This window comes from Pleurodeles waltl, chromosome 5 (genome assembly GCF_031143425.1).
Source record: "Pleurodeles waltl isolate 20211129_DDA chromosome 5, aPleWal1.hap1.20221129, whole genome shotgun sequence".
In the NCBI taxonomy this organism is placed as follows: domain Eukaryota; kingdom Metazoa; phylum Chordata; class Amphibia; order Caudata; family Salamandridae; genus Pleurodeles; species Pleurodeles waltl.
Window position 1 is genome coordinate 213070469 of NC_090444.1, and position 27779 is coordinate 213098247.

At 41.8% G+C, this 27779-nt stretch overlaps 1 protein-coding gene and 1 long non-coding RNA gene across 2 annotated transcripts in view; one reads left to right on the plus strand and one right to left on the minus strand.

Moving 5' to 3' along the window:
- Positions 1-10639, minus strand: part of LOC138295545 (putative deoxyribonuclease tatdn3-A) — a 99419-nt gene extending 88780 nt beyond the window's left edge. The window contains exon 1 of the mRNA XM_069233913.1: positions 10546-10639. Coding sequence (XP_069090014.1) covers positions 10546-10596 — 51 coding nt within the window. The 5' untranslated portion in view covers positions 10597-10639. The remainder of the gene's footprint in view (positions 1-10545) is intronic.
- A 304-nt stretch (positions 10640-10943) lies between these two features.
- LOC138295546 (uncharacterized) lies at positions 10944-27541 on the plus strand. Its single transcript, XR_011203622.1, has 3 exons — positions 10944-11107; positions 24076-24456; positions 27180-27541. It is a non-coding gene; the product is annotated as an uncharacterized lncRNA (long non-coding RNA).
- Positions 27542-27779: the final 238 nt, after the last annotated feature.

A 27779-nucleotide genomic window follows, 5' to 3' on the forward strand; every position in this document is an offset into this window, starting at 1 on the left:
CTTCATCAAAGTAAGATGACGAGGGAAGGCTTGCTTGAGCTTGAGTTCCTTCATCAAAGTAAGTTGACCAGGGAAGGCTTGCGTGCACTTGAGTTCCTTCATCAAAGTAAGTTGACCAGGGAAGGCTTGCTTGTACTTGAGTTCCTTCATCAATGTAAGTTGACCAGAGAAGGCTTGCGTGTACCTGAGTTCCAAGGGGCTAGGGTGGACAACCTTCTTCGAGATTACCACTTTGTATTCAATGGCTGCACCAAAACCCTTACCATGGTATGACATGGAAACACATAAGTCACAATAACCTGGTCCCACGTGGCATTAGTGTAGGCCGACAGGAAGTTTCATCAATTGTCAGAAACAACCTCTCTGTGGAATTCAATCTGTGACAATCACCACAGAGGTTGTCCTCCTAAATAGTACTGCCTCGGAGTACCACATCTTGTGGTCCACTAAAATGCATTTGCTCCCAAAAGTTTACGAGGGATGTCGGAGACCACCTTTATTGAGCTATGCCTTCTGAAGACATACTTCTCAGTGGTACTAGGGGCACATGTGTCTATTCTCCAGGCTTACCACATATTTGGTAACTAGCGAAAGAAAGATGCTACATTTCTATGCCCATTTCAGGCCAGCAGAAAGGAAAGAAAAGGCTCTCCTCAGTCTAGAAAAAACAACCTTGTCAGTCAGGTGCATTAAGAAGTCCCAGTTCACCTGGCAGGTCTATCAGACTTTTCCTAGTTCTACATTTCGGTTCAGAGGGTTTTCTGTAGAGCAACCCATGTGCAGAGGCAACCTCCAGTAACACAACTTGTTGGGCATGCTGTCGCAGCCTTTAGGAGTAGGACACTTGAGAACGCTTTTGAAAACTCAGCTTTTACAAGAGCTTTAGCCTCAAGCCACTCTTGGATTTCTTGCAGGCTTCCCAGGTCGCGAACCTGGTCTGTGGTTTTAAGATCTGAATCCTTCTCTAAAGAGGTAGGTAGCTCAGACCAATCATTGGGCTCCTTTGCTGTATCTAGAGGAACCCTAGACATCTCTGTGTCTCAGGCAGAAGCCTCCTCTAAGGAATCTTCTCTTCCCCCAAGAGTGAGCTGGTGTTGGCCTGTGCATCTTGTATTCAGAGCTTCAACAAGACTACAAACGCTAAGCCGTTACCCAACAGATGATCTAGATGTTGAGATCATCCCTTAACCCAACCAGAGTGTCTCTGGCCTCTCTCATTATCTGTAGATTTAAGTTTTTCTCTGGCAATCAAGTAAACCCTCACCACTCCAAGTGAGCCCCATGCAGGGCCGGACTGGGAACCCAAAGCAGGCCTAGCAATTTTGTCAGACCAGCCCCTGGGTTGGGAAAGAAGCACTGCTGCTTGTGTCCTTTAGTTACTGGGGGCCAATATTGCAGCACTGCTGCAAAACTGGACCCCAGTAACAAAACCGACCCCCACCGCTGAAAAAACGGCCCATACCCTTCCAGCTCATCAAGAGAGTGCCCGATGCCCACTATCGCCATTATGGCCCTGCCCCCATGAAAGCTGTCACAAGGAATGACCTTCCACAAGCATCATCCATTGGTCGGTTAGCAGTGGAATCTTGCATTCAAATTTACTTAGTCCCAACTACTCAGACAGTTTGCAGATAGTATTGGCTGTTTTAGGCTTGATGCCTGGACTACCCTCCCACCCAGCCAAACATACTAACACTCAATGGGATACACCACTTTTGCAACCCTCTTCACATCAAAAAGTAGGTTAGGCACCTGCAATGTTGTAGTTATATATGGACAGTTACACAGGAGGGGGCTGCACTCCACATTTGTAAAACTGATCCCTAGATTTAGCCTGGGGTGCTGTTTAGCTACCTATGACATTTCCAATCTTGTAACCCTTCAAAAAGGATCCATTCCTGTTTGCCGTTTTACAAACAGCCCACTGAGGACATGACCAACAGTACACCTTTTCATAAGTCATGAATGTGCCCCTTCAATATCAATTACATGGAGTGTGCTTAAGACTGCTTGGTAACATAACACCACTTACCAATAGAAAGAGGATTCCACAGTTGTTCATACCATGTAAGGTTGCAGGGTTCTCCACGGGGTTTGTGCTTCCAACCCTGCACTGCTATCCTGAGTCTCCCACTCTATAAAATTATTTTTAAAGCCTAGTTCAGATTCTATCATGAACTGATATCCTGTAGCACATTTAGCCTGTAATACACCAGTTCTATTCCATTCTGAGGTTCTTGTAAAGCGCATGGCTACTGGAAGGCGTCCCAGCTCTACAACAGTCATCATAATAGCCAGCTCACCACCAAGAGAAACTAGTTACTGCAAAGCCAGGTTTTTAGGGCCTTATGAAATGAAAATTCATTGGTCAACTGACGTAGATCAAGTGTTCCAAAGCTTGGGGATGCAGATTAGACAATGAACAGCCTCCCCATTGAGATCTACTGATCTTAGGAACCTGTAGCAAGGGTGTTGAAGAGGATCTCAGCGAGCTCCCAGGAATGTTTGGGGTAGCTAACGATCTTAGGAGAAGAGGGCTTCTCTTATAAAGTGCAAAAGACAAGAGGCAACAATGACTTCATTTAGCTGCACATCCCTCCAGTTTTTTCAAATCAAATTATGCCTTTTTGTGGTGCTCAAACACTATAACACACCCATTGCCACCATGTGTGAACTGGAATCAGAATCTAAAAAAATAGTGGAGCACACCATAACTCCATTCTTTTACATCAAGCTGTACTAATAGTATTTGTTATAGCCACCTGAATAATTACATTAAGTACACATATTAGATAGGGATATTAATGAGAAATCAATACATAGACAAGTGGGTGTATAACATTTCAGTTCTTATTAACTTTGATGAACACTTATAAATATTCACATTCATTTTTATATGGTCTCATACATTTACATAATTTTTAACAATTTAAAAAACAGGTAACAGTTCACATAGGATTTCATTCAACAGCAGATCTCAGGTGTTTAATCTTTGTGAATTCTCAGCCAATGAATATAAACTTCAGCCGACACGTGTTTCATGCCATTCCAGGACTTTCTCAAGGCTGATTGGGTATCAACACAAAAAGATAGTATTATACAACCTGTTCCATATGCCTACCGACTCACAAATTGTTACTAAAATCTTTAATGCTACGACAACCAAATGTAAAAATCATTGTTAAAAACCAATATCCAAAAGCACTGTGTGTCCCAAAATCACAATATACCAAACACATATAAAAAAATACATATATTAGAAAGTACTCCAACACCCATAAGTCCATTTGGAAAATGAATAAAGAATTTGAGAAGAGACCCCTAGTGATCCCATATCCCATAAAACATTATTTGTTATTATACAGGAGTGAAAGATAAAATTGTAATACAGCCATAGTGTCCCATGCAATGAAAGTTCTAGATGTACTTTAATTCTGTGCATAAATGCATCTTATTCCCAATGGAACACAACACTAGAGAAAGAAGTCGAAAATTCATCAGAAATCTGGATATTTCAAACAATACGTACCACAAAATAAATGCCTGCAAGTTCCAAATAAACCAACTTTATAATTTCCACAAAATCTGTTTTTAAAAGTCTCAATTTGACACAGCGTTTAGTTCTGTATTCCCAAAAAGGAGTCTCTAAATTCCAATAGTAATCTACACTATGAGTGCTTTGCTTGTGCACATCTGGACAGAGCAAACAACAAAAAAGATCCAAATATATATTATAGCAAAGTACTAAAGATTATATGTATCTAATTCTAAAAGGTCAATTTATAATAACGCATTTATCCATAATTTAACTAACCGAACAATGTCTAAAACACATAATTCCGTCCAACGTATCTCAATATCCCAAGACACAAATTCAGGGCTATGTCTGGATGTCAATATCATATGTGAATCTCCGCTACTGGCTACAACTGCTATATATTATTTTACTTCTACAACAATATTCATATCCGTAAAACATATAACTGTGCGTATGTCCCTTCATAACATACCCACTTTCGCCGGCAAAACTGAATTGGTTGTGTCATCTCAGAAAGCGAAGAATTCAATCATAAATGGAAGGTGGTCTCGCTTATATTAAGTTAAAATTAGATAGTATTTAAAGTAGTCCCGTACAACACACATTAGTGCGCTTACGTTTTTGGCGACCACTCTTTCGTCAACAAGAAAAGTTGAAAACTCTTTAACATCCATTTTAGAATTCTATCACAATGTTCTTACCTGTATTTACGTGATTTTACTTGAGACCCCACATAACGTGTACGGTACATGCGAGCAAACCTAAATCAATTATGACACGCCCATTTAAAGGGCAGACTGTCCAATCCGAGCGCGGTTCATGAGCTTTCAATTAAACAAAGAACCCAGACATTACCACCGTAAGGACGGTGGCCATCTTGTGGGAGGCACAAATCCTATCAAAGTCATCTATCTGTTTGTTTTATATAGAGATGGGTCAGGAATTTTTATCTGGTATCTTATAGAAACACTTTCAAATTGAAGGGATATCATGATATTCACGCTTATTAGTCAGAGCAGTCTATTACCCATAGAATACACACTCCGAATTTTTTTTCCCCCTGCAAGTACCTCACATTACGCGAGACCCAAAACCAAAAGAAAGAGAAACATCCACAACAAGTCATTAGCACACTAAATTTGATTATAGGAATAAAGAATCAATTGCAATGCGTACCATTGACCTTTGATGACGTCAATCAAAATGAAAGTTCAGGCAGTTTTGCCATGTAATCGGTCGCCATATTGAAAAAGGCAAAGTCTTGGTAGAAATCACATTTCCACTCACTGACCATTGTAATATCTACCCGGTTCTCCAAACGGACGATATGTGATCAATAAATTATTCATAGAAACTGCAACATGTGTTACCAAGAGCAGCCAACTTCATATAATACCAAACAAAATGCCCTAAAACTAAAAGAGCACTATGTAATAGATGGATCATAGATTTTCCAACAATCTATGGTTTCTCATATTGTAATAGAGCCATATATATAAATGATACCCTAAAACATTAATGTCGTATTCATTATGCTAGTTAAATCATATTACCATAGGCAAACCAAATGTCATTATATTGAACCTCATAGTCTACGATCCAATGACCCCTTCTATAGTTATCAGTAAACTTAAAATTAAGTTATATTTAGTTTTTGTTATAATTAGTACTTAAAAATTGAAAAGGTAATTAAAGATGCCCCATCTGTGTGTATAGCGGAAGGTAGTAACATCCAAAAGTTTATAGTTGCTAAACGTGAGATATCAAAAGTATTTTCTGAATTTATTTTACATATCGTACGGTCTCCAATTTAAATTCTGAACATTCCAAGTTGCTATCAACCATTGAAATATGACCCCCAGTAACCATTGTATACATCCATTGGTTAGTCAGAACAGTCACATTTTCTTATCAAGAATTGACCACCATATGGTACACCCTTATCATATTTTTCATTATTTCATATAAAATTATAAGAAATGATACATTTCATCATCTATATTCATGTTCCAGTTCTATAGTTTTTAATCTGATTAACCATCTTGCCTCATTTCTTATCAATTCCATCGTCCTAATACCAACTCTAGGATTTACAGGAGTGTGGCTAATGCCCATATATTTTATCACTGGGATCTTCAATGTATAGTGTGTCTTACCAATGTGCACATTATAGGGGAAGATAGGTCATTAATCCTTAATGAGAGCATGTGCTCCTGAATTCTCTCTTTGAGGGGCCTGATGGTACTACCCACATAGATTTTACCACATTCACATAGTAATAAGTAAACAACATATTTAGTGTTGTAATTTATGAACGTTTCAATTATATATGTATTGCTCCCATTGAAGCTGAAATCGAGAGTTCTGTGTAGAGCTATGTTACACATGTTACAATGGCTGCATTTATAAAATCCAAATGTTTTGCCCGAGAGACAAGTTTCTGTGTTCTCCTTAGCCGGAAGAAGATAACTATTACAAACCAAATCTCTGATGGTTTTACCCCTCTTGTGAATCATTTTAGGTTTAGAAAGCAGTATGTGCGATAAAGTGCAGACGGTACGTAAAATGTTCCAATGTTTACATAGAATTTTGTAAATGTCTTGACTATTTTGACTATAAGGTGTACAAAACCATATTGATTTCTGTGATGATTTAGCTCTAGGCTTATTTCGTATTCTCAATAGAGATGTTCTTGATATTTTGTTGATCTTTTTCCTGGCTGCCACTATAATTTGTTTTGAATAGCCTCTTTCAAGAAATCTATTTTCCAAGCGATTCATCTAGGTCTCACATGATTCAGTTTCACTAGAGTTCCTTTTTATTCTAGTCATCGCACCAAAAGGAATGGCTTATAACTGAGTCTTGGGATGGGAACTTTTCGCATGTAATAATGCATTGCATGCAGTGGGTTTGCGGTAAACTTTTGTTTGAACTGATGCTTGATGTAAAAGAATGGAGTTATGGTGTGCTCCACTGTTTTTTGTTTTTTTCTCTCTTATAAAGTGATCTGTGCAAAATGCATAAGGCCTTAAATTGCACTTGCTGCTCCACTGGAAGGCAGCGGAGATCTTTCTTGGCCTTTTTTGCAGATTGGTGCCTTGGAAGGTTCATAAGGAGCCGTACAGCAGCATTCTGAATAACCTGCAACCTTTTGGTCACTTATTGGGTTGACCCGAGGTAGAGGGCATTACCTTAATCAAGGCATGAAATAATGAGAGCATGGACAAGTAATCTTCTAGCGAGAAAAGGAAGAAAAGGAAGAAGATTGAGAACTTTTCTCAGCCATCTCAGAACACCAAAGTAATTAGCAGCAAGCTTTTTGACTTGGTCGTCTGTTTTGAGGCTGGAATCCAGCCACATTCCAAGACTCTTTATCACAAATTTGGGGCTAGGAAGCTGTAATGATATGTGTGTTTTGACCACTGACTCCATGTTGCACTTAGCCTAGCACTACACCATCACATTAGTGACCACCAGCTTCATTTTGCCTATTGATTTTATTTTAGCATTAGCCACTGCCACGTTAAAGGCTGCAAGTAGTTTTCCATGCTGTACTGTGCTCATGTTTTTATTCTTTGTGTTTTTTTCACCAAGGGCTTAGGCTGATAAGAATGTACTCAGACTGCAGGGACGGTCTTGTTTTGAATTGGCACCTTGGGATTGTGGCCAAGTGTTATTTTCGAAGCAGGCCTAAAGCAATAAGCATTTTTTGAATAAATAAACTTCTGCAGTGAGAGGGTTGTTCCAGACTTTTCCTCTCTTGTTTGTTCAAAGTATATGAGGCCAAGACAAGATGGAAGGGGGACAGAGAGTGTTTGCAGATCTCAGGCACATCCAGGATGCTGGAGTGTGCCATCCTTCCCGTGAGGATAATTGATCTCTCTCTCCTCGATCGACTCTGGGATCTGGCGATCTGATGCTGAATAGGAGGGAGATGAAGCAGTGATGCCCTTTTCTCCTGGTGATGCATATTTTTGAATTAATTATTTGCTTTGTATTATAATATAGATACATATATATGCTGTGTATGTTGCAGTGGAGAATCATTTGTACATTCTTTCATTTCATTGCTGTGGCCATTTTTGAACGTGTGCTTTCAGCATGCTGATCTCCTTTTCGGAACTTTGCGTAGCAAAATAATAAATGTATTCTTTGGACTAAGAAGCGCATTCCAGAGATTTGTGCCAGTGCATGAGTGTTTCAGCTCAGTCATTAATGAAGCAAAACAGAAGCCTATACCGGCAGTCTGGCAAAGGGTAGGGAACTTTCTTACTGAAATTGTTACCTAATAGCATAACCTCAGTCTTGTCTTCGTTGAGCTTCAAATTACAGATGGCCATCCATCTGGCTACTTCCTGAAGGCATGAGGCCAGACTGAAGTGACTAGAGCTGGGGTTAGCAGAGATTGAGATCACCAGGTGAGTGCCATTGGCATAAGAAACCAATGACAACCTGTAAGAATGCACAATTTCAGATGTGAGTACGTATAAAGATTAAAAAGGGTGGGACTCGGGGAAGACCCCTGAGGCATCCCACAACTCAAAGGTGCCTCACTGGCAAGAAGATAGACTGGAAAACAATATACATCTGAGAGCAACATGTACATGAGGTTAGTTGCCACCTTAAAAGGAAAAGTACTTTGTCAGGATTTGTTAGAGGCCAGCCTCCCACAGTACTGGAAACAAGGTAACCCTTCCGGTTTATCTGAGGTTCACCATTTACTGCAAGGCGATCTGTAAACTATTGTAAAAGAAGGTGAGGACCAGAAGCAGAGCTATTGGTTTCTCTTTGAAAGGTAAGGCCTGTTCACCCAGGATTGAGGAAACATTTTTGATGCTGCACCATCTGAAGGACAAGGTGAGGTAGAAGGTGAGGAGGAGGCAGACTGCCCTGCAAGTAGAGAACCTGCATTATTCAGCACGCAAATAAGATCAGTTGAACCGGCAGAGATTGGAAGTCTTTCAACTCTTCCTGAATCAACATGAAATTACCCAGTATGAGCAGCCAAACATTAGTTCGCTAAGCAGTCAGTGGTCGCTGCCACTCAATGCAGGTGACGGGACAGGGGTTGGGGGAGGTGTGAAAACAAAGAAAAACAGAAAGAAAAAACCCACTTACCTTTGAGGGAGACGCGTTCGTCTCCCCTCTGTCACCCTCATCTTCCTGTTCCCTGTGCACACAGGCTCCCAGCCAATCATTACGCTGTGGTCACCAGCATGAAAGCAGCGCCCTGATTGGTCTGAGCGGCTTGCTTCGCCGCTGATACTGGGTGTGGGAGCCTGGGCGTGTTCTCCACTTGACTGTGCAATACAGCCAGGTAGAGAACATGCAAAGTGCGCATGTCTGTTTCCCGGCTCAACACAGCTGGCCAACCAGACATGCGCACTTTGTGGAGCACATAGCCCTCCTCCGGCCCCCTCCCTTCAGCAGAGCCCCGCCCCACCCCTTCTCCCATGAAAAATAAAATGATAATAACATAGCCTTATTATCATTTTATTCTTCCTTTCCCCACAATCCAGTGGGGCGACGCTCCTCGGCCTTAGCGGAGGAGCCACCCCTGTAAGCAGTGTGCCTCTACCCTGTCACTACTATAGAATACATCCAAAGCATGATGGCCTGTGTGCATGTTGTAAAGTGGCGTCCAGGCACTCTACACATGTACTCCACGTGCTGTTGTGTGCAGAACTTCACAGGAGATGTTCTAGCTGTTCCTGTCATCACTGCCAATCTTCATGTCCACCTGACTGAGACTGCTATTCTTTCCAGATGTCCAGAAACTGCGCTCAACCTATGCAGCCATAGGAAACCTAGTTGGTGCGCGGCCAGAAAGGTGGAATCTGCAGAACATTGGCTCAGGTTTTAAACTGTGCTTATTGAGACCACTGTAAAGCAGATCCTGTGCTTAGCTACTGTCTCATGTTAATTGCTACTGTATCCCTCGTTAAACGGAAGCACTCCCCCATGAAAAACGAAGAAGAGTTACAGAGTAACTAGAGATGAATTCAGAAGTATTTTTAATGTCACAAAATGTCTTATGTTTACTGACTAAACTACATTGTATGCATAGTTCTTAAAGGAATAAGACTGCTTGCACTTTATGCTTATTTCGAGTGATACATGTGCAGCACATGTAGCATGTTCTGAATAGATGTTCTATTTTGCACCACCCTCTATGAGGGGGGCAGAGTCTCCCAGTGTTTAATTTCTATACCACCACTTGCACAATTTCAATAATGTTCAGGGAACCTGATGCTCAACAGAGAATATGTTATCATTTTAAAAATAATTTCATCCTACTAATCTCAATAGGAAGAACACGTCAGATACTTTTCAATCACCATTAACGCTCTAATGTAGAGCCCTCATAATTTTCATATTCCACAAGAATGTGACTCATGCAGATCATTTTCTTCCAGAATTACAGTATTTGTAGTCATGGCGTTTTCCGTACAAGAAACGGACTACAAATACCAAAATGCACACGAGAGACCTGGACTTGCTTTACTACTCCCGAATGGAACCGTGAAAACTGCTCTTTTTTTTACTAAGGAATCCCATGTAGAAAAAACAGTTATAGAAACGTTCAATGTTTATGGCTACCTTATGTTTTGGAAGCCTCCCCTACGTCTACAACTGGCTGCAGACTACCACGCATTACCCTGCAACATGGCGCCCACTGCTGTCACGATACATAAAAGAGGCAGGCACTCTAGTTCTTTACTACGGCTGTGTGGCAGACACTTGCACGGACCTGTTTGGTTCTTGCACGCCAGGGACAAAATTCGCGGTGTGCAGTATTTCAGAACTATTTAATTTCATTTTACTTTGAACTACAAGGTCAAAGTGCTGGGGTAATTATTAAATACCTAGCTAAGCAAGTTTGGGGCAGGAGGAGCAGAAATCCCGTCTCAAAATGGAATCACTCACTGCAGGGATTTGAGGGTGGCGCTATAGGGAGTTTCGAGCCGCACAGCTAATACATATCCCGGTGAGAGAGTGTTCGTTACCTGTAGGAACTCGTCTGCGGCCATGTGACAGTGGCAGTCGATAAAGTTCATGTCTGGCGTTTTGCTGAGGGAGTGCTGCCTGCATGCATAACACAGAGAGTCACGTGGAGTAACTAATTGTAAATACGATCAGCGATCAGCAGCGGACATCTTATAAAGTGCATAGGTCCTGACATTAAAAACGTACTGGCCAATGTTCCGTCCTATTTTTCCAGCTAATTTAACTTTTTTTTTTAATCAGTCCTGTAAATGAAATGTAAACACATTTTCCTATTTTCATGTCATAAAAAATGGCACAACACTTTTCACTGGTAATGCAAGATGCAAACAGAACCTCAATTGGCCGGAACTCTCAACCAGTTGAGCATTCAGTAGTACTCAAGAAGAGTGTCGAGGCATTTAAGGAAGGCTATCTTATCGAAGCCAATATAGACACACTATTACTTTTGGAAAATGATGAAAGTTTGCTGGGAAAGTTACCCTAATGAAGCATATATTAACTTGATTCCTCCCCACCAATTATTGAGCCTCCAGACAAGGTGAAATCAGGCGTTTGTTTAAGGTAATTCCATAGACGTCAGTGGAGGTACACTACATTTTGAAGGGTCATGTGTAGTAGGACCTGGTGACCCCCATTGTAGTTGAAGGTAAGCATTGGCATGTTTGAAGAAGAAAACGATTCCATGGCAAGTGATGCATGCCAACATTTTGGAAGAGGAAAGTGGGAGATTTGAAAAAACAGTCGGGAGAATGTATTTCTCCCCTTGACTTCTATTGAAAATGAGGCAATTTCTGACAGGATACAGCCAAAATAAAACCATTTTGGGTTCACAAATCAAGAGTTTCCCGCCTGAATTGGGTCCATGCATGCCGTGATGTCCTCCAGTTGACGTGAGCTTAGAAGCATAATAATTGTACTAGAAACCACTAATTTGCTAAGCGTCTCCGCAATCAGTAACCACTAATTTTGTATAAATTAAATGAATTGCTAATGCCTGGCTTTGGCAGAAGCACTGGCTTCATGGCCAGCCAGAGTACGCCTTGCTCTGACCCTGTGCTTTCAGATTGGGTGTCAGGAAGTGCACGTATGGGAAGGAACTATACTATAACCCCACAACCCCAAAGTGATTAGGCTATCAGGAGACCTGACATTCTGCTGAGAATGGGAGATGCAATACTCAAGGTAGGGAGAACTTGCTTTAGAGTCTGACTGATGAAGAAAATCGAAGGTAGTGTCATCAGGGTGAATGCTTTTCTGGAAGTTCTTCAGAGTGAATTCTCACCTTCCAAAGAAAGATTGTGTTTCCCATACATGGATTAAGCAGGTGGGACTTGGGGAAATGTTTATAACTTCTAAAGTACACTTGTATTATGTTTCAAGTTGTTATGCATTAAACTGAGCTGTGAGTTGTGAGCTGTTCCAGCAGACTGCATGTCTTACATGGTCTGCTGCTGTAGGAAGAATAAATCTAGTGCAGGCTTCTCCAACGAGTAGCTTGTGAGCTCCTGGTAGCTCCCCAGCTGCCAAAGTAGCTCTCCTGTGTCAAGGCCAGCCTACTAAAATTGTAAGAATAATGTGAGTATTTTCAGAGCTGATAAGCTGATGGTTGAATTTCTAAAATATATTTCAAGCTGATATTTGAGTGATAGGTCATGTTTCGTTGGGGGTTTATTACTGTTATAATTACCTTGGTGCCAAGAGCATTTACGCTCTGGCGGTTATGTGTTACCCACGTAAAGGCATTACAAATTTTATTACAAGCACGGAGGCTCCTATTATGCTATCTTCTCTTGCTTTAATTTAAACAGCAGCCAATATAAACTACAAATCCCAGCAGACCCAGCTGGGAACTACAGAAATATGTCATACAATGTGTAGCCAATCAGATTCTCAGAAGAGCATAAACATATTGGCTGAGAGCAACAAGTCCTCTTTTCTTGCTGCTCGCAGTCAAGATAAGTACTATCTTTCTACTCATGTGTTGCATTTTCTTTACTTTGTATATTTACAGTTTTTTCTTTCTGGTATGGTTTTATTAGGCATTTATTTGTATATGCGCTTTCTCTTAACCCCTTTCTCGGTTCGGTTTACTTATTTATGCTCGATTCTACCGCTAATTTATTTTTTATTCGGTCGCGTCCCCAACGTTCTAAATTAAACGCCTGGGGCGCACGCTCTGCTCGGCAGCGTTCTCTTCTCAGAACGCGAGCCGGCATAGCTTCCGACAGCGTGTTTACTTTAACGCGCGTCGGATCAGCTGTTTTTCCAGTCAGCTGTCAGCGTTGCGGTCACACCTCATTAGCGTTACCGCTCGCCTTCTCTCTCCATTTATACTAACTCCGGTGAGATTTTCGGACATATTTCTCCTTCCCAAACTGTTCCTTTTTCTGAGGATCAATTTTAAATTGATTCTACAGCCGTTTTTTCAGGCTTTGTTTACAGTTAAACATTTCTCTCATTTATTTAAGGACTGACTTATCTATTTAATTGATTATTTCACCCTTGTTGAGGTGCACCCATAGTTTAATTCCTCCAATATTTGACAAAACATTACATTTTATCCATCACTATGGAAAATTATTCTGAAGACGACGACGCTCAGCAGTTTAAAGAGGATTTAGATTCCTTCATCCAAGATTCAGTCCAAAAAGCGGTTTCTTCCTCAATTTCCGGGTTTTCCAAAACTTTTGAAGCCTCTATTAAACGTTTACTTTCTAATACCTCGCCTTCCAAGGCCAAGAAAAGAAAGACAGATAATACTGAAGTTAATGCTGACTCTCCGTCAAAAAATGTTCCCAATCAACCCTCCACCTCTAGTATTCCCTTTCCCATTCAGATCACTCATCTGGGGGATTCAGATGACGATATGGGTGATTCCGACTCAGATAAAGATACGGATATGGATGATCCAGACATAATGATCTGGTCAGGGCCTGTGGAGAAGAGGCGTAAAACTTCTCTAAACAAATTGGGAGAGTCATCTCAAACTAAATCAAAAAATACTTTATTAGATTTTGCGGATCAACCGATGTTTGATCCCACCCTTATCCGACACCCTAATTCCACTGAATGGACTCCCTGTGACCATGTCTCTGAATATGTTTTAAAAAATCTACGTCAACCATTAGATAAGTTAGTACGCAATAGACTTAAGTCTGAGTGCCCCAGACCCTCCCTCCCCAACAACATCACCGATACCCCTGTCATCGACCCTAATATGATAATGTTCTTTACAAAATTTGGTAAGGATCCTAAAAAAGTTGTAGACAGAGCCTGGACCAACTGTCAAGACAGGTTGCTCGACATTTCTGGCCCTCTCACCAGAATCTTGGACCTGGCAGAAGAAGCCAGAATGGAAGGCAAGAAAGTTGACCCGGTCATCCTTTCAAATTGGGCCCAACGGGCGATTTGCTTACTTGGCAACACAAACGCCTCAATGGCGCATGAAAGACGCAAAAGCCTGCTTCTCAAAATCGATCCCAAACTCAATACTCTCGCAGCTAAGGAGACGGGTCCGGAAGCCAATGGATTGCTTTTTGGAGATTCTTTTATTAAAGAACTCAGCAAATATGTTCAAACTTTTACCTCCATGGATAAAGCGCAATCTTCCATGCAGAAGATTTTTCACTCTCGTGTTTTTGGAAGAGCCGGCAAAGGCAGGAGCCGCTTTGCCGGCCGATACACCCAGAGAGGTGCGGTCAAACAGACCAGAGGCTCCACTTCCTATCAACAGGAATACAAGCCACAGTTTTATCCACAAAGGTATCGTTCCTTCAGACGTGGCTTCAGATCCAGAGGATCCCAAAACTCAGGTAAGCGTTCCTCTTTATGGTTCATTGTTGGTGGGAGGCCGGACAGCACTATTTATGACAAACTGGCAGTCTTTAACCGCAGATCCATGGGTCCTGCAGACAGTCTCAGGTTATCAAATAGAACTCTATTCAGTTCCTTTTCAACATCATATTCCAAGACCCCTAAATTTTTCCAAACAACAAGACACTCTTCTTTCTCAAAAGATTCATTCCCTAACTCTCAAACATGCAATAGAGCCATGTTTCCCTCATCCTTCAGGCTTCACCAGTACGCTATTCTTGGTCCAAAAAAAGAACAAGAAATATCGTCCTGTTATAAACCTCAAGTTTTTCAACAAATTTGTGGTTTATCATCACTTCAAGATGGAAACTATTCTCCATCTTCGAGATTCGTTATTAACAAACGACTGGATGGTTCGTTTAGACTTACAAGATGCTTATCTCTCCATCCCCATTCATCACTCCTTCAGGAAATTTCTACAATTTCAGTGGAAGGGTCAGTTTTACCGTTTCACATGCCTTCCGTTTGGCCTTTCTTCAGCTCCTTGGTGTTTCACCAAGGTGTTGAAACCAGTGATAACTCACTTAAGAGCACAAGGGGTCAGAATTCTCGTATACCTAGACGATTTTCTAATTCTACACCAGGACAGATCCCTACTCATACAACAACTAGAGATGTTCGTTTCCCTCCTTCAGAATTTAGGGTTTCTGATAAACAAAGACAAATCCAACCTCATTCCGTCCCATCACATAGAATTTTTGGGGTTTTTCATAGACTCTACCGAGGCTACACTTCATCTCCCGGCCCAAAAGATTTCCCATATAAAAAAGGAAATACACTTAGTTCTCAACAAATCACAGCTTACGATCAAAAGTCTTGCCCGCATAATCGGTTTGTTAGCCTCATCGATTCAAGCTATATTTCCAGGTCCCCTTCACTATCGAGCGCTTCAGCGATTAAAAATTCGACATCTCCGAAAAGGCTTTACTTACGAGGATCTAATCTTGTTGGATCACGAATCCCGGATCGAACTTCAGTGGTGGCTCGATCACCTAGACGCTTGGAATGGCCGGGCAATATTCTCTACAGCTCCAGATCTTGTCTTAGAGTCCGATGCAAGTCGGACTGGTTGGGGCGCAAGATGCGCTCAGTTCTCGACTGGAGGTTTATGGTCAAGAGAGGAGTCGTCTCTGCACATAAACTGTTTAGAGATTCTTGCAGGTTCCTTTGCGATCCAAACCTTCGCCAAAGACAGGGTAAGTTGTTCTATTCTCCTCCGGATGGACAACCTTTCAGCAGTACGATATATAAATCACCTCGGATGTACTCGGTCAAAACCCCTCGCCGAGCTAGCAAAGAGTATATGGGAATTCTGCCTTCAAGATCAGATTTCCCTACGAGCAGAGTACCTTCCGGGAAATATGAACACAATCGCAGATTGGTGTTCCAGATATCTTCAAGATTCCAGCGATTGGCGTCTTCACCCTTCTATATTCAACAATCTTTCTTCCAAATTCGGTCCCTTCTCTGTCGATCTTTTTGCTTCTCGTTTAAACTCTCAAATCCCTCACTTTTACAGTTGGCGGCCAGACCCTCTGGCTTTGGCCACCAACGCATTTCAACAAGACTGGTCCAACCAAATCAACTACGCTTTTCCTCCCTTCATAATGATTTCCAGAGTCTTGGCACAGGTCCGTCGTCAATCCACCAAAGTGCTTTTGATTACCCCCCTCTGGCAGGGTCAGCCTTGGTTCCCTTTAGCTCTCGAGTTACTCATAGACCTCCCTCTTCTTCTTCCACTCTTTCCTTCCCTTTTGTTGAATCCTCAAGGACAACCTCACGACTTGATTCTCAACCAATCTCTTCAGTTAGTCTCATGGATGGTTTCGGGTCTGCCTGGAGAACCCCAGGAATTTTGCAGGAAGCTGCAAGTTTCATGCGTCAAGCCTGGGCTCCCGGAACAACCAAAGCTTATAAGTCAGCCTGGTCAGTCTGGCATAATTGGTGTCTGCTCAGGGGTGCCAATCCCTTTTCAACAGATGTAATCCTAATTGTTAATTTCCTAGCATCCTTGGCAGCCCAGGGCAAAGCCTACAGAACAGTCAACATGTACAGGTCCGCAATTTCCGCGGAACATGATAGAATAAATAACAAACCCGTTGGCGAACATCCTCTGATTTGTCGTCTGTTAAAAGGAATTCGTTTTACCAAACCCCCTTTACCTAAGTACAATTCTATGTGGGATGTTAATGTAATCTTACAGTTTCTCCTTTCTCAACCATCTAACTCCCTTTTATCCCTAAAATTTCTTTCGGCTAAACTAACCATTCTCCTCTGTCTAGTTTCCCTCAAACGAGTTTCCGATGTTAGAGCATTAGACGTGACTTCTGTACAGTATACTCCTCAAGGTGTTTTCTTTCAGGTTCGGAGAAGAACAAAAACTAATTTAATGTCTGTTTTTTATCCTTATTTCCCTGATCATGCTAACATATGTGTAGGAACTTGTTTGAAAGAATACATTTCAAGAACTAAAGATTTGAGAAGGTCTTCTGAAACTCAACTCCTCGTCTCTTTTAGATCCCCTCATAATCCCGTCACTTCCACCACTCTAGCCCGTTGGGTTAAATGGATTATGGATCTGGCCGGCATCAATATCTCCCTTTTTGGGGGCCCATTCCACCAGAGGAGCTATGGCTTCCAAGGCATTTTGGGCAGGATTGAGTTTAGGGGACATTCTCAAATCCGCTGATTGGTCAAATGTCTCAACTTTTAGAACCTTTTATTGCAAGCCTGTTTCTCATGTAGCTAATTCAGTAATTTCTATGCTTTGAACTAGCATAATAGGAGCCTCCGTGCTTGTAATAAAATGGAGATTTTCTTAGCTTTAGTGAAGGAAAGTCTTGGTTTTATTAAACACACGGAGGCGAGTATTATCCCACCTCTATTGTTCTTCGATTAACCCTCCCTTTATTTTCATCAGGTACAGCTACCGCTACCAACCAGACATCCTAAGGTTTCTTCTTCACCCTACCAGGATACTCCGATGACCACATCCTCCTGGAGCCAGGAAAGGACTCTACTTCAAGATCTTTTCATCCCGGATCTTGATCAAAAGACTGTTCACATTGTATATCGTTTTGAAGCTTTATTTTCATTGTTATTGGCATGTGCTATTTTACTCCTGATTGTACCTTTATTCAGAGTGGCTTAACTGCTCTGCAAGAAAAGAGGACTTGTTGCTCTCAGCCAATATGTTTATGCTCTTCTGAGAATCTGATTGGTTACACATTGTATGACATATTTCTGTAGTTCCCAGCTGGGTCTGCTGGGATTTGTAGTTTATCTTGGCTGCTGTTTAAATTAAAGCAAGAGAAGATAGCATAATACTCGCCTCCGTGTGTTTAATAAAATCAAGACTTTCCTTCACTAAAGCTAAGAAAATCTCCATTGACAGCCTTTTATGATCCGGCTTGACAGCACAGCTGTAGCCACATAATTATGTGAGAACCACCAGTATAGGAGCTTTTGCATCGACCACATGTTGGGAGCTATTAGTACATGCTTTAATTGGGCAGAAGTTTTATGCTTCCAGAAAGAAGTGTCCTCCATACAGCTGTGATCATTTTGTTTATTTACCTAGCTGCTTGACCTTGTACTTTCAGGGGCACATGCATGCCATTGTAGTGCAATCACAGTGTTGCAGATGACTAGATCATTTATGGTGTTTTTCTCTGGCAACAGCAAAGATGGTAGGACAGTCATTACCCTTAATGGATTTTTATGTCAAACTTGACAGTGCAACTGTCACTTGACCTTTTAATCTACACCAACATTACTCTACAGTTCTTTGCTTCCACACAATTACAAATTCATCCCCATGCTATCTACTTGTAATGCTTCACTTTACCATACAACATTCTTTCAAAGACAGGCCTACTGGCACTGCCAATTGTTTTACATTATTTCTGGCTATCGTGTCTGATGCAGAGGTGATCATTGCGGTTATAGTCACCAACATAATAGTGTGTAATGTAATCACTAGTATAACACTAATGATATTAGTAGCTCGGGATGTCTTTTGCTGATCATAAGCAGCTCTCATAACAGAAAAGGTTGGAGACCCCTGATCTAGTGTTTCTACTCACCTGTGGGACCTCATCTTTTTCAGCAGACGTTATGACAGTGATTTCTGTTAAGCATCCAGAACAATGAAGAGAATAGAGTCATGGTGTGTAAGTGCCTCCACTTTGCAAACATAAATACAGTTATCTATGACAAAGTATGGCTCAGGATTGAAAGATGAGTCAGCTTTGTGAGAGTCCCTAGCCTTGGCAGAGGTTTGAAGCTTGAGCTCTCTTGCTTGAGTCCAGATTAGGACTTCATATTCTTTCTCCTTGAATGGTTATGCTGATACTCTTCTCTATGTAAAGATGTTGCTGACTGTTGACTTAGGGGGATCAAAACCCTTATTTTACAACTAAACAAATATTCATGAGGGGAAATGAGGTGCTGATGCCAGAGGACCTCTAAAGTTTCATAAGTTTGGGCACACTGATTTTACAATGTAGGGATTGTCAAACATGCAAAAGATTTTATTAGGAGCTAGAATGATACCTGTGGATCCACTAGAAATGGTCATAAACTCAGAAAATCTGGAATATTTGTCCACAAAACCCCAAAATATTTTTTCTGCCTTCAGTTGCTTCTTTTCAGATCTTCTCTGGCTGTACTAACATATGTAGTAGTAGGAAACCATTTGCCTGCACAGACGTTAGCATACAAAACAGTTACCTAATCTATTTTCAGGTAGCTCATCCAAAAAAGGGAGGCAGCAGGAGGCATTTCTGTACTTAGTTGGATGCAGGACATATGCAGGACTTGCTTAAGTAGACGTGTAATCAACAACAAAATCCTATAACACCTAAGGCCACTAAGCAACTGTCACTAAAACATTCTTAACTCAACATGAATGGAACATCTTTGACAGTGTTCTTACACATAGCAAACATTTCATAGAAACCATCCTTACCATTACTAAGTATGCAAAACATTCATAACTATAATCCCTTGGGGACCCTAGTGAGCAAAATCCTGACGGTTCCTCATGGATTTTGGAAAAGCAATTTGAGATCCCGGTTATTAGGCCTTTACAATGACATGACCATTTTCTTTGCACAAGCCAAAGGGCCTTTGATGAGACTGTCATGGGATTAACATCTCTCCAGATCTCTCCATTGCTTGTGAATGGATGAGGTTGGTGATAAGGCGGGCACCAGTATTTACACCAGATGTAATGATTCACAAGTTCTAAAGAAAAATGCCAGATAAACCAAATGTACATTGTCTAGCCTAGACTGGAGGAAGCAGGCTGATATCTGGTACATTTGTCTTTCAATAAAAGGGAGGATTTTTTACGACTCCTAAACTGAGTCCGGAGCAATTAGAGAGACCAAAGTTGTGGGTCCTGGACAGGCTTAGACTTTTCATTCTTCTAACTGCTGCTGATCTATCTCAACTTCTGGTTCGTCCCCTGACGAAGGTGGTAAACTCTTTCCTACAAAAATAAAACAGGTGACAGACATAATGATGATGTTGGTGCTGACATTATTCCCAAAGCTGGATAAAGATCCAGTGTATCAAGGCTCCTACAGGCCTAGAGCATTGCTAAACAATGATGTTAAACTATATTACCAGAATCTTATCCACACATCTTAATCCTGTCTGGCCTACTCTTATATCACTGTACCAAATGGGATTAATTCTGGAAAGAAAACCCAGGATAATATCTGCTTAGCACGAATGGCCTTTTGTGAACCACTTTGTCGACAAAGCAACCCATGGACAAAACATATGTCTTTTTACACTACAATCATTGAACAAAAACAAAATAAAAAAATGAGCTAATAGTGGCTATCCAATTAACTAGGGGAACCAGCCACCAGAGGTCCTTACTTCCCCCTCCTCCTTTCCACCTTGACATTTGAACCTTTAGCACATGCAATCTCTATCCCCATATCCAGGAATATCAACGAACAGAGGTCATCATACATTTGCAATGTTTGCAGACCCTATCTTTTGCTTTGTAAAAATATCTATAGGTCTCACTTTCTCACTTACCCCACGAGATCTAAGCACTCCCCAAGGCTTATGACTTCTAAATCAGTGGGAATGGGTGTTTTTGACTTCTGTGGAAAGAACAAAACTCTACTGATGGACGAGGTCCTTAAGAGGGGGCTCTATGACATATTTAAGAGTGTACATTACCAATTCTGCACCTTTATTGTATGCATCAAAGGTCCTCCACACATTGGATGTATTATGCAAAGATCTGTACAGGTGGGGAGGATTGCAGGTGTGGATGGACAGAGTAGCCAGCATCAAAATGAACCTCATGCTCTGCTCTCTGTCCTCCAAACGCACTCCATATTCAGTTCATAAACTACCACCCAATTAATAAAACAGCTCACCTATATTTGAAATGGTAAATCACCAAGCTTAACTATGAACACCTTGTATAAATTCACGAGTGAGCACGGCATTGGAATGCCACATATAGTCAATAAGGTTAAAGCAGCTCAACTGAGGCCCACAACTGATTGGTCCTGCTTACCACATGTCAAACCCTGTGTCAACATAGAATAGGGTAGAACACAGATCACCCCACAGCATTGTTAATGGCTCCTACCCAGAGTCAGGCAGGCACTAAAGAGAACACTACTGTCAGTAATTCCACTGTTAGAGTACCAGGCACCAACAGTAAGGAGTGGATGGATTATCTCCTACCCTTTCCCACTGTGTTTTGTTTTGGCTTACCTAGATTTCCCTCTCAGGATAACTGACCCCATGTTCAAATCTAGGAGGGGCGGCTATCCCCCCCACCGTAGACAAACTCTACACAGAGCAAGAATTAATAAATTTATGAAATTATGGAATATTTACACTATTGAAAAGTTGGTAGCGACCATCGACAACACGTGTGATACATTTGAGGGGTATGGGATCCGTCGATTATGTAAGGAATCACCGTGTGCTGATGCAGCAGCTCTCTCTTGAGCTCACTGCACTCCCATTTAAAAGTAAGGAAGGGTTACTGCCTGCTGTGATAGCCAGACCGGAGGCTTCGCACAGTCGATCCGCCTTGCACTAATGTCCTGTCCACAGTGATGATGCAAGTTTGTGTCTGCACTGTGAACAGCACATTCACTGTAATAGGGCACACTGTAAGGTCTCTGCCCGGAGCACCCAATCAAGGGTGAGCCGTGGCACAGAGTGGGACAGTGCACCCTATCTTTAATACCACCCCAGATATGATGTATTTACATTTATTTTATTGGTTTTGTAGACATCATAACAACGATACATTGAAAAAGTGTCTTATTAACTTGTCCTCTGTAAACATTGTTCAGAGGAATCCACTCTAGATATGATATTGCATTTGATAATAAAGGTTTTAAAACATGGAATTCTGTTTGTAAACCATATCTTTTACCCTTTTAGGACTCGCTAGATTTTACAAAATTTATAATGCAGTTTAATCTGAATTCAACCATTTTCTACAATAACGCTACAGGGTTGTGTATTTCTAGTCTGTGCCATAAAGAAAGCATTTTGGAAAGCCTGTCACCCATGAAATGTTTTGAAATATTTTAAAATAAAATATAACTGGAATGCCTGCTGATGACACTGCAAACCAACGGAATTACAATTCTGAACCTAATCACATCATCCAGTAACTGCCACTGTGCCAATTCTTAAAACTATTTGTGCTAGTATGCCATGCTGAACAGTGTAAATTGTGTAATCAGTGGCCGTGTCTCACAAATTCTGGTCCACAAAATCTATCTGTTGATTTTTTCCTGCACAGTCATTTTTTACTATTAAAAAATCCAACAGATGGTCCGCTGTCGTAGCTGGCTCCTGGGGTGGAAACCTAGGAATTTTCATGAGGCTGTCACAGGGACGGGAATGCAGCTGTTGAGAAATACCACAAACTTTTACACTTGTATTTGCAAACATTTGCAATATCTTTCCCACCCTACCTGTACTTCTAACCTTACATTTACAAAGGGCTAAATCGGGAAACTTCACCAAACATCCCTATTATTTCAGGGGAATTAAGGAAAAGATTTTGTAATATGAAAAATATATTTTCAACATGGAAGAAAATTAAAACGGGAAAAATATGCAATTGCAAACTTTACTTACTCCTGTGGATTTTCTGTTCTGCAGTAAATTTCCCACAGTGAGTTAGGGAACACAGGCGAACACCTGGAAGTCTTCTAAGTAATGAAGATTTAAAGGAAGTACACATTGGGCTTTAAGTATTGCAACAATGTGGAAAACTAAACAAATTGTAGTTTGACTGTTAAAACTCTGTGGTTGTCCTCAAATTTATGGATCAGTCCCTAATTCAAAACGATACTTCGAAAACAGTAAGCATTTTTATAAAGAATTCCATCAAACATATTGGGGGCCAGATGTATCAAACTTTTTTGCATTCGCAAACGGTGCGAATCTCAAAATTCGACCGTTTGCGAATGCAAAAATTGCCTTTCACGATGTATGAAAGGCATTCACAGTGCAGATATAAGGAATCGCTAAAATAGCGATGCCTTGCAACTGTGACATGAATTTGCATGTCGCAATCTGCGTATCGCAAATAGTGATATAATTTAGCGAATCGCTATCTGTGTAACGCAAACTGCGACCTAGATTTGCGATTCGCAGATAGCGATCTGCAAATTCATGTCGCTATTTGCGATACACAGATTGCGACACGCAAATTCCGTCTCGCAATGCTATGCATCAAAAATTCTCAAATAGCAAATATTCGTAGAATGGCCTTTTGCACATGCAATTTACCACAAATTGAAATCAGGTGGTAACCAGGTGCAACCTAAATAAAGAGGCCTAGAATGACTCAGCCCCTTTTCCACAATGGCCGCACTCTACGTCATGGCGAGGAGGATGAGGATCCTGGCAGGTTTGAGGAGAGGGAGGAGGAGACAGGAGCACATTTTCAGAGTGCGCATAACCCTTTTGACCAGACAGAGGAAGAGATATATGAGAAGTAGAGGTTAAGCTCAGCCATGATACTTGACCTGATAGCTGATCTACAATCCATATTGCAGCGCACCACACACAGGACGATAGCACACCCACCCATGTGCAGGTATTATGCTCCCGGCACCTATTATCCACAGGGAGCTATGAAGGGGTTATAGCAGCAGCTGGAGGGGTCTCACAGCATGTTCTCTTACGATTTTTCAATGCATTTCTTAATGCCATGCTGAGCAAAATTCAACAGCACATAAGATTCCCCAACACCCCACAGGAATTACTACAGAAAAAAATTGATTTCTACCAGATTGCCCAATTCCCACATGTAATAGGTGCCATCGATGGGACACATGTAGCTATCTGTCCACCATCGGCCACAGAGTATGTTTATCGGAACGGAACCATAAAAATTCACATTCCATGAACATACAAGTAATTAGCAATGCCTCCAACATCATAACCAATCTCGTGGCCAGATATCCAGGTAGCACACATGACTCCTACATCTTTCGCCACAGTGGAATTTACACACGACTACTAGCTGGGGAATTTGGCGAAGGATATCTACTGGGTAATGTAATAGTTGACAATGTTGCATTGATGTAAGTGAGACGTAACGTATAACAAGTACTAATTTTACTCTCGTTTCATTCCAGGAGACAGTGCCTACGCAGTGCGGTCCTTCATACTGACGCCCTACCTGAGTCCTGCAACGCCAGCTGAAAGGAAGTATAATGCTGCTCACAGGACAACCAGCAGTGTTGTGGAGAGGACCTTCGGACTGCTGAAGATCCGCTTCAGATGCATCCACAAGAGAATTGGTGCACTACAATACAGCCCTGAAACAACCTGCAAAATCGTGGCTACATGTGCTATGTTGCACAACATTGCTACAACGAGGCACATACCTGTGGAACCCACCGAGCCGGACTCAGAAGAGGATGGTGATCCCTTGCCACCCCTTCACCCAGTAGACAGAAGCAGTGCAGCAGAGGGCAGACAAAGATGTACTGACATCACACGCAACCATTTCTGATGTAAGTAATGACAATACTATGTCTATTATATGTATTGCTGTAGGTAGCATCTTTATTACCTTGACTTCAGGCAACATATGTGTGATTAGGACATAGCTATGCACTATACACAAACAGGGGCGGGTAACAGTGTCACACTATTAGCATCATAGTATAACAGTTTTGCTACATGTTAAGCTGGTCCCCTACACCCCTCATCATCACTTCCTATGTCCACGCACTCCACTTAAGTGCTCCGTGGCCTCGGTGACACCTCTTATAGCAGGTTCAAAGACAGTACTGTGTCTGGTACAGCGACGCCTAGGATCCATCACAGGGGCTGTGAGACTGCTGAGGCAAGAGAGCTCCTCACTATCTCCACCACCCAGTTCGCTGTTTGTAGCACTCCTTGCTGTCTGCATTGTATCCAAAACATTGGTGATTTGCACCAATCCCTGTGCAACGTCCCGACCGCAATGTGCCATCTCCACTTGTATGCCCACAGCATGTCGTGATATCAAAGCGAGCCGATTGACCGATCTGCAGAACACATCCAACCGGCCCATCCATTGGTGATGGCGCCTACGGTGGCTGACACGCTCCTGCTCAGTGCAGAGTTCCCTATTGGCGTTTGTCATCTCCTTTGTGTTTTCTGCTGCTGTTTGCTGTGCTGTTCGAACTTGTATTTATGGTTCATTATTTGAAAACCTTAATTATTAGGGTGAGTGCTGTAAATAAATGTTTTAAGGTCACACTTCACTACTGACGTTGGTTCCAGTACAAAAAAAAAAACGTGTATACACATGTTTGAAAAGTTTAGGCTATGAGGCTAAGTATAATGCTCCCAGAATGCTCTCTGATTAGATGCAAATGAAGTGTCAATTAGTAAAATGTTTTGATGCATGCTAGTATTTCCCAAACATATTTCGAATGGAAAATCAGTGTAACCATTTTCAACACGATTATGGGAAGCATGAAAATAAACAAACACTGACAAAGCCAACTGATCTGACATATTTTTATAAGTCTTTTAGTTTCATCAATGCGTGTCTTGTTTTGACATGGCTTTTGTAACACTTTATTGTTGTGGGAGCTACCAGGCCCTCAACATTGTAACAAACACTGGCAAAAAAAAACAAAAAACGTTTTTGAACTCTAAAAGCACACGTTGCCACCAGTGGCATAACAAAGGCCCCGCAGCCACCCTCCAGGGGGCCCCTTCAGCACAGCACCTGCCCTGAGTGAGTCTGGAGAGGGGGCTCCTCCATGTTCTTTGCAAAGGGGCACCCTCCAGTTTCGTTACGTCACTGATTGCCACTGTTGTTCCTGACACTGAACAAAACTACTTTGTGTGCCAATATGCTCCTTGTGGAAGAGAAAAGAGAAGAATGCGATCACTCACAGTAAAGTCAGCCGAAAGAGAGAGAAATAGAAGTTTAATAAAAACAAAATGTCTTTGTTAACACCAGACCTAATTAGGGACCAAGACCCACATGTAGGTAGCTTTTTGCATGTCGCAAACAGCGACTTTCGCTGTTTGCGCTGTGCAAAAAGCACATTGCGATGCACAAACCCAATTTTGCGATTCAGTAACCTGGTTACCGAATCGCAAAACGGGTTTGCGACTCGCAATTAGGAAGGGGTGTCCCCTTCCTAATTGCGACTCGCAGTGCAATGTAGGATTGTTTTGCGAACGCGGGCGCAAACCAATCGCAGTTTGCACCCATTTCAAATGGGTGCTAACACTTTCACAAAAGGGAAGGGGTCCCCCTGGGACCCCTTCCCCATTGTGTTTTCGTTTTTGTAATGCATCTCGTTTTCCTTTAAGGAAAACGGGCTGCATTACAAAAAAAAAAAAGAAAAAAAAGGCTTTATTGAAAAGCAGTCACAGACATGGTGGTCTGCTGTCTCCAGCAGGCCACCATCCCTGTGAGGCCACCATTCGCAAGGGGGTCGCAAATTGCGACCCACCTCATGATTATTCATGAGGTGTGCATTTGCGAAGCCCTTGCGAATCACAGATGGTGTCAGGGACACCATCCTACATTCGGATTTGCGACTCGCAATTTGCGGGTCGCAAATCTGAACCTACCTACATGTGGCCTCAAATTCTTAAAGAAAGTCACAAAAGTGCACCCATGGTATATGTCGTACCCTTATAAAATATTTGTGAACTGTATTTTAGCACGGGTAAATACGCATGTGTAGATTTTCTCATGTGAAAATCTATTGAGCATTTGCAAGTTCATTTTCCCTCCAGCCACTTTCTTCCCAACCCTGGAAGAAGTTCTAATTCTGCCATTGTCAGGAGTAAATGTCCAACCTTTCTTATTATGGGAAAATATTAGAGAGAAGCTGGTGAAAATCTTTAAAACATGCAGGTTAGTAGGTTTGCAGACTCAAAGGCATTCCAGCCCTGGAACTATTGCTTACTGCTTCCTCCAGCCCCAGTATGCAGATCTGCAGAAAGGTGGAAAAATAAGGAAATTGCTACAGTAGGGATTGAAACTGCAAGTATTCAAGCCCTACTATGGTAGTAGCCCTGGCATAATCAGAGAGGCTATTATCAGAGCTCTTACATAATGAGATTGCTGCCATAATTTGGCGCCACACTACATGGCACCAAAGGGACAAGTAGATCTTTTTACAGGACAAGTAGATTTGAGAAGCAGCCTGTCCCGTGGACAAGTAGATATTTTAATAAATTCCACACCCCTGATTGACCTCATGTGTTTACATTGCAGGCTCTGCACTTTCAGCATGGAAGCTTCAAGGCCGCCAAAGAGTGATGGGCCCTCTCCTTCATAAGTGCACTGTCTGCCTGCATCGTGACGCCTCCTGAGGGGAGTGGACTGACGCTGGGGCAGGGACTGCTGTCTTACTGTGATTCTAGCCACTGGGGGTGGTGTGGGTACTTCATCCGGCATTTCATCTGAGTCCACGTTATACTCTGGGAGAGGTAACACTCTTGCCCTACGCCTAGTTGGTGCAATAATGAAGGACTCGCTGGTGTTTGAGTTGAACTATGGCTGTGTTTCGCTACCTTCTGCTGCGTCAGGGCCCGGCACATGTACAACGATAATGTGCAGCATGTCATTTTTTAATATTTCACAAATAGTTGCATAATAGTATTAAATGTACACTAACATCGTATTACTAAGAGTCTTTTGTGTTGTTTCTCTATTTGGCTGAACACCAACTTGCTATTTATGTGGTATTTTGACTTCAAGGTTGTGGACTACCACTCCCATGAGGCATAGTTGTGTTGTATGTAAGATGTGGCATGGGCTACTTATCACAACACATCTAACTAATAGCTATCTTCTAAGGGGCATTTGTACATG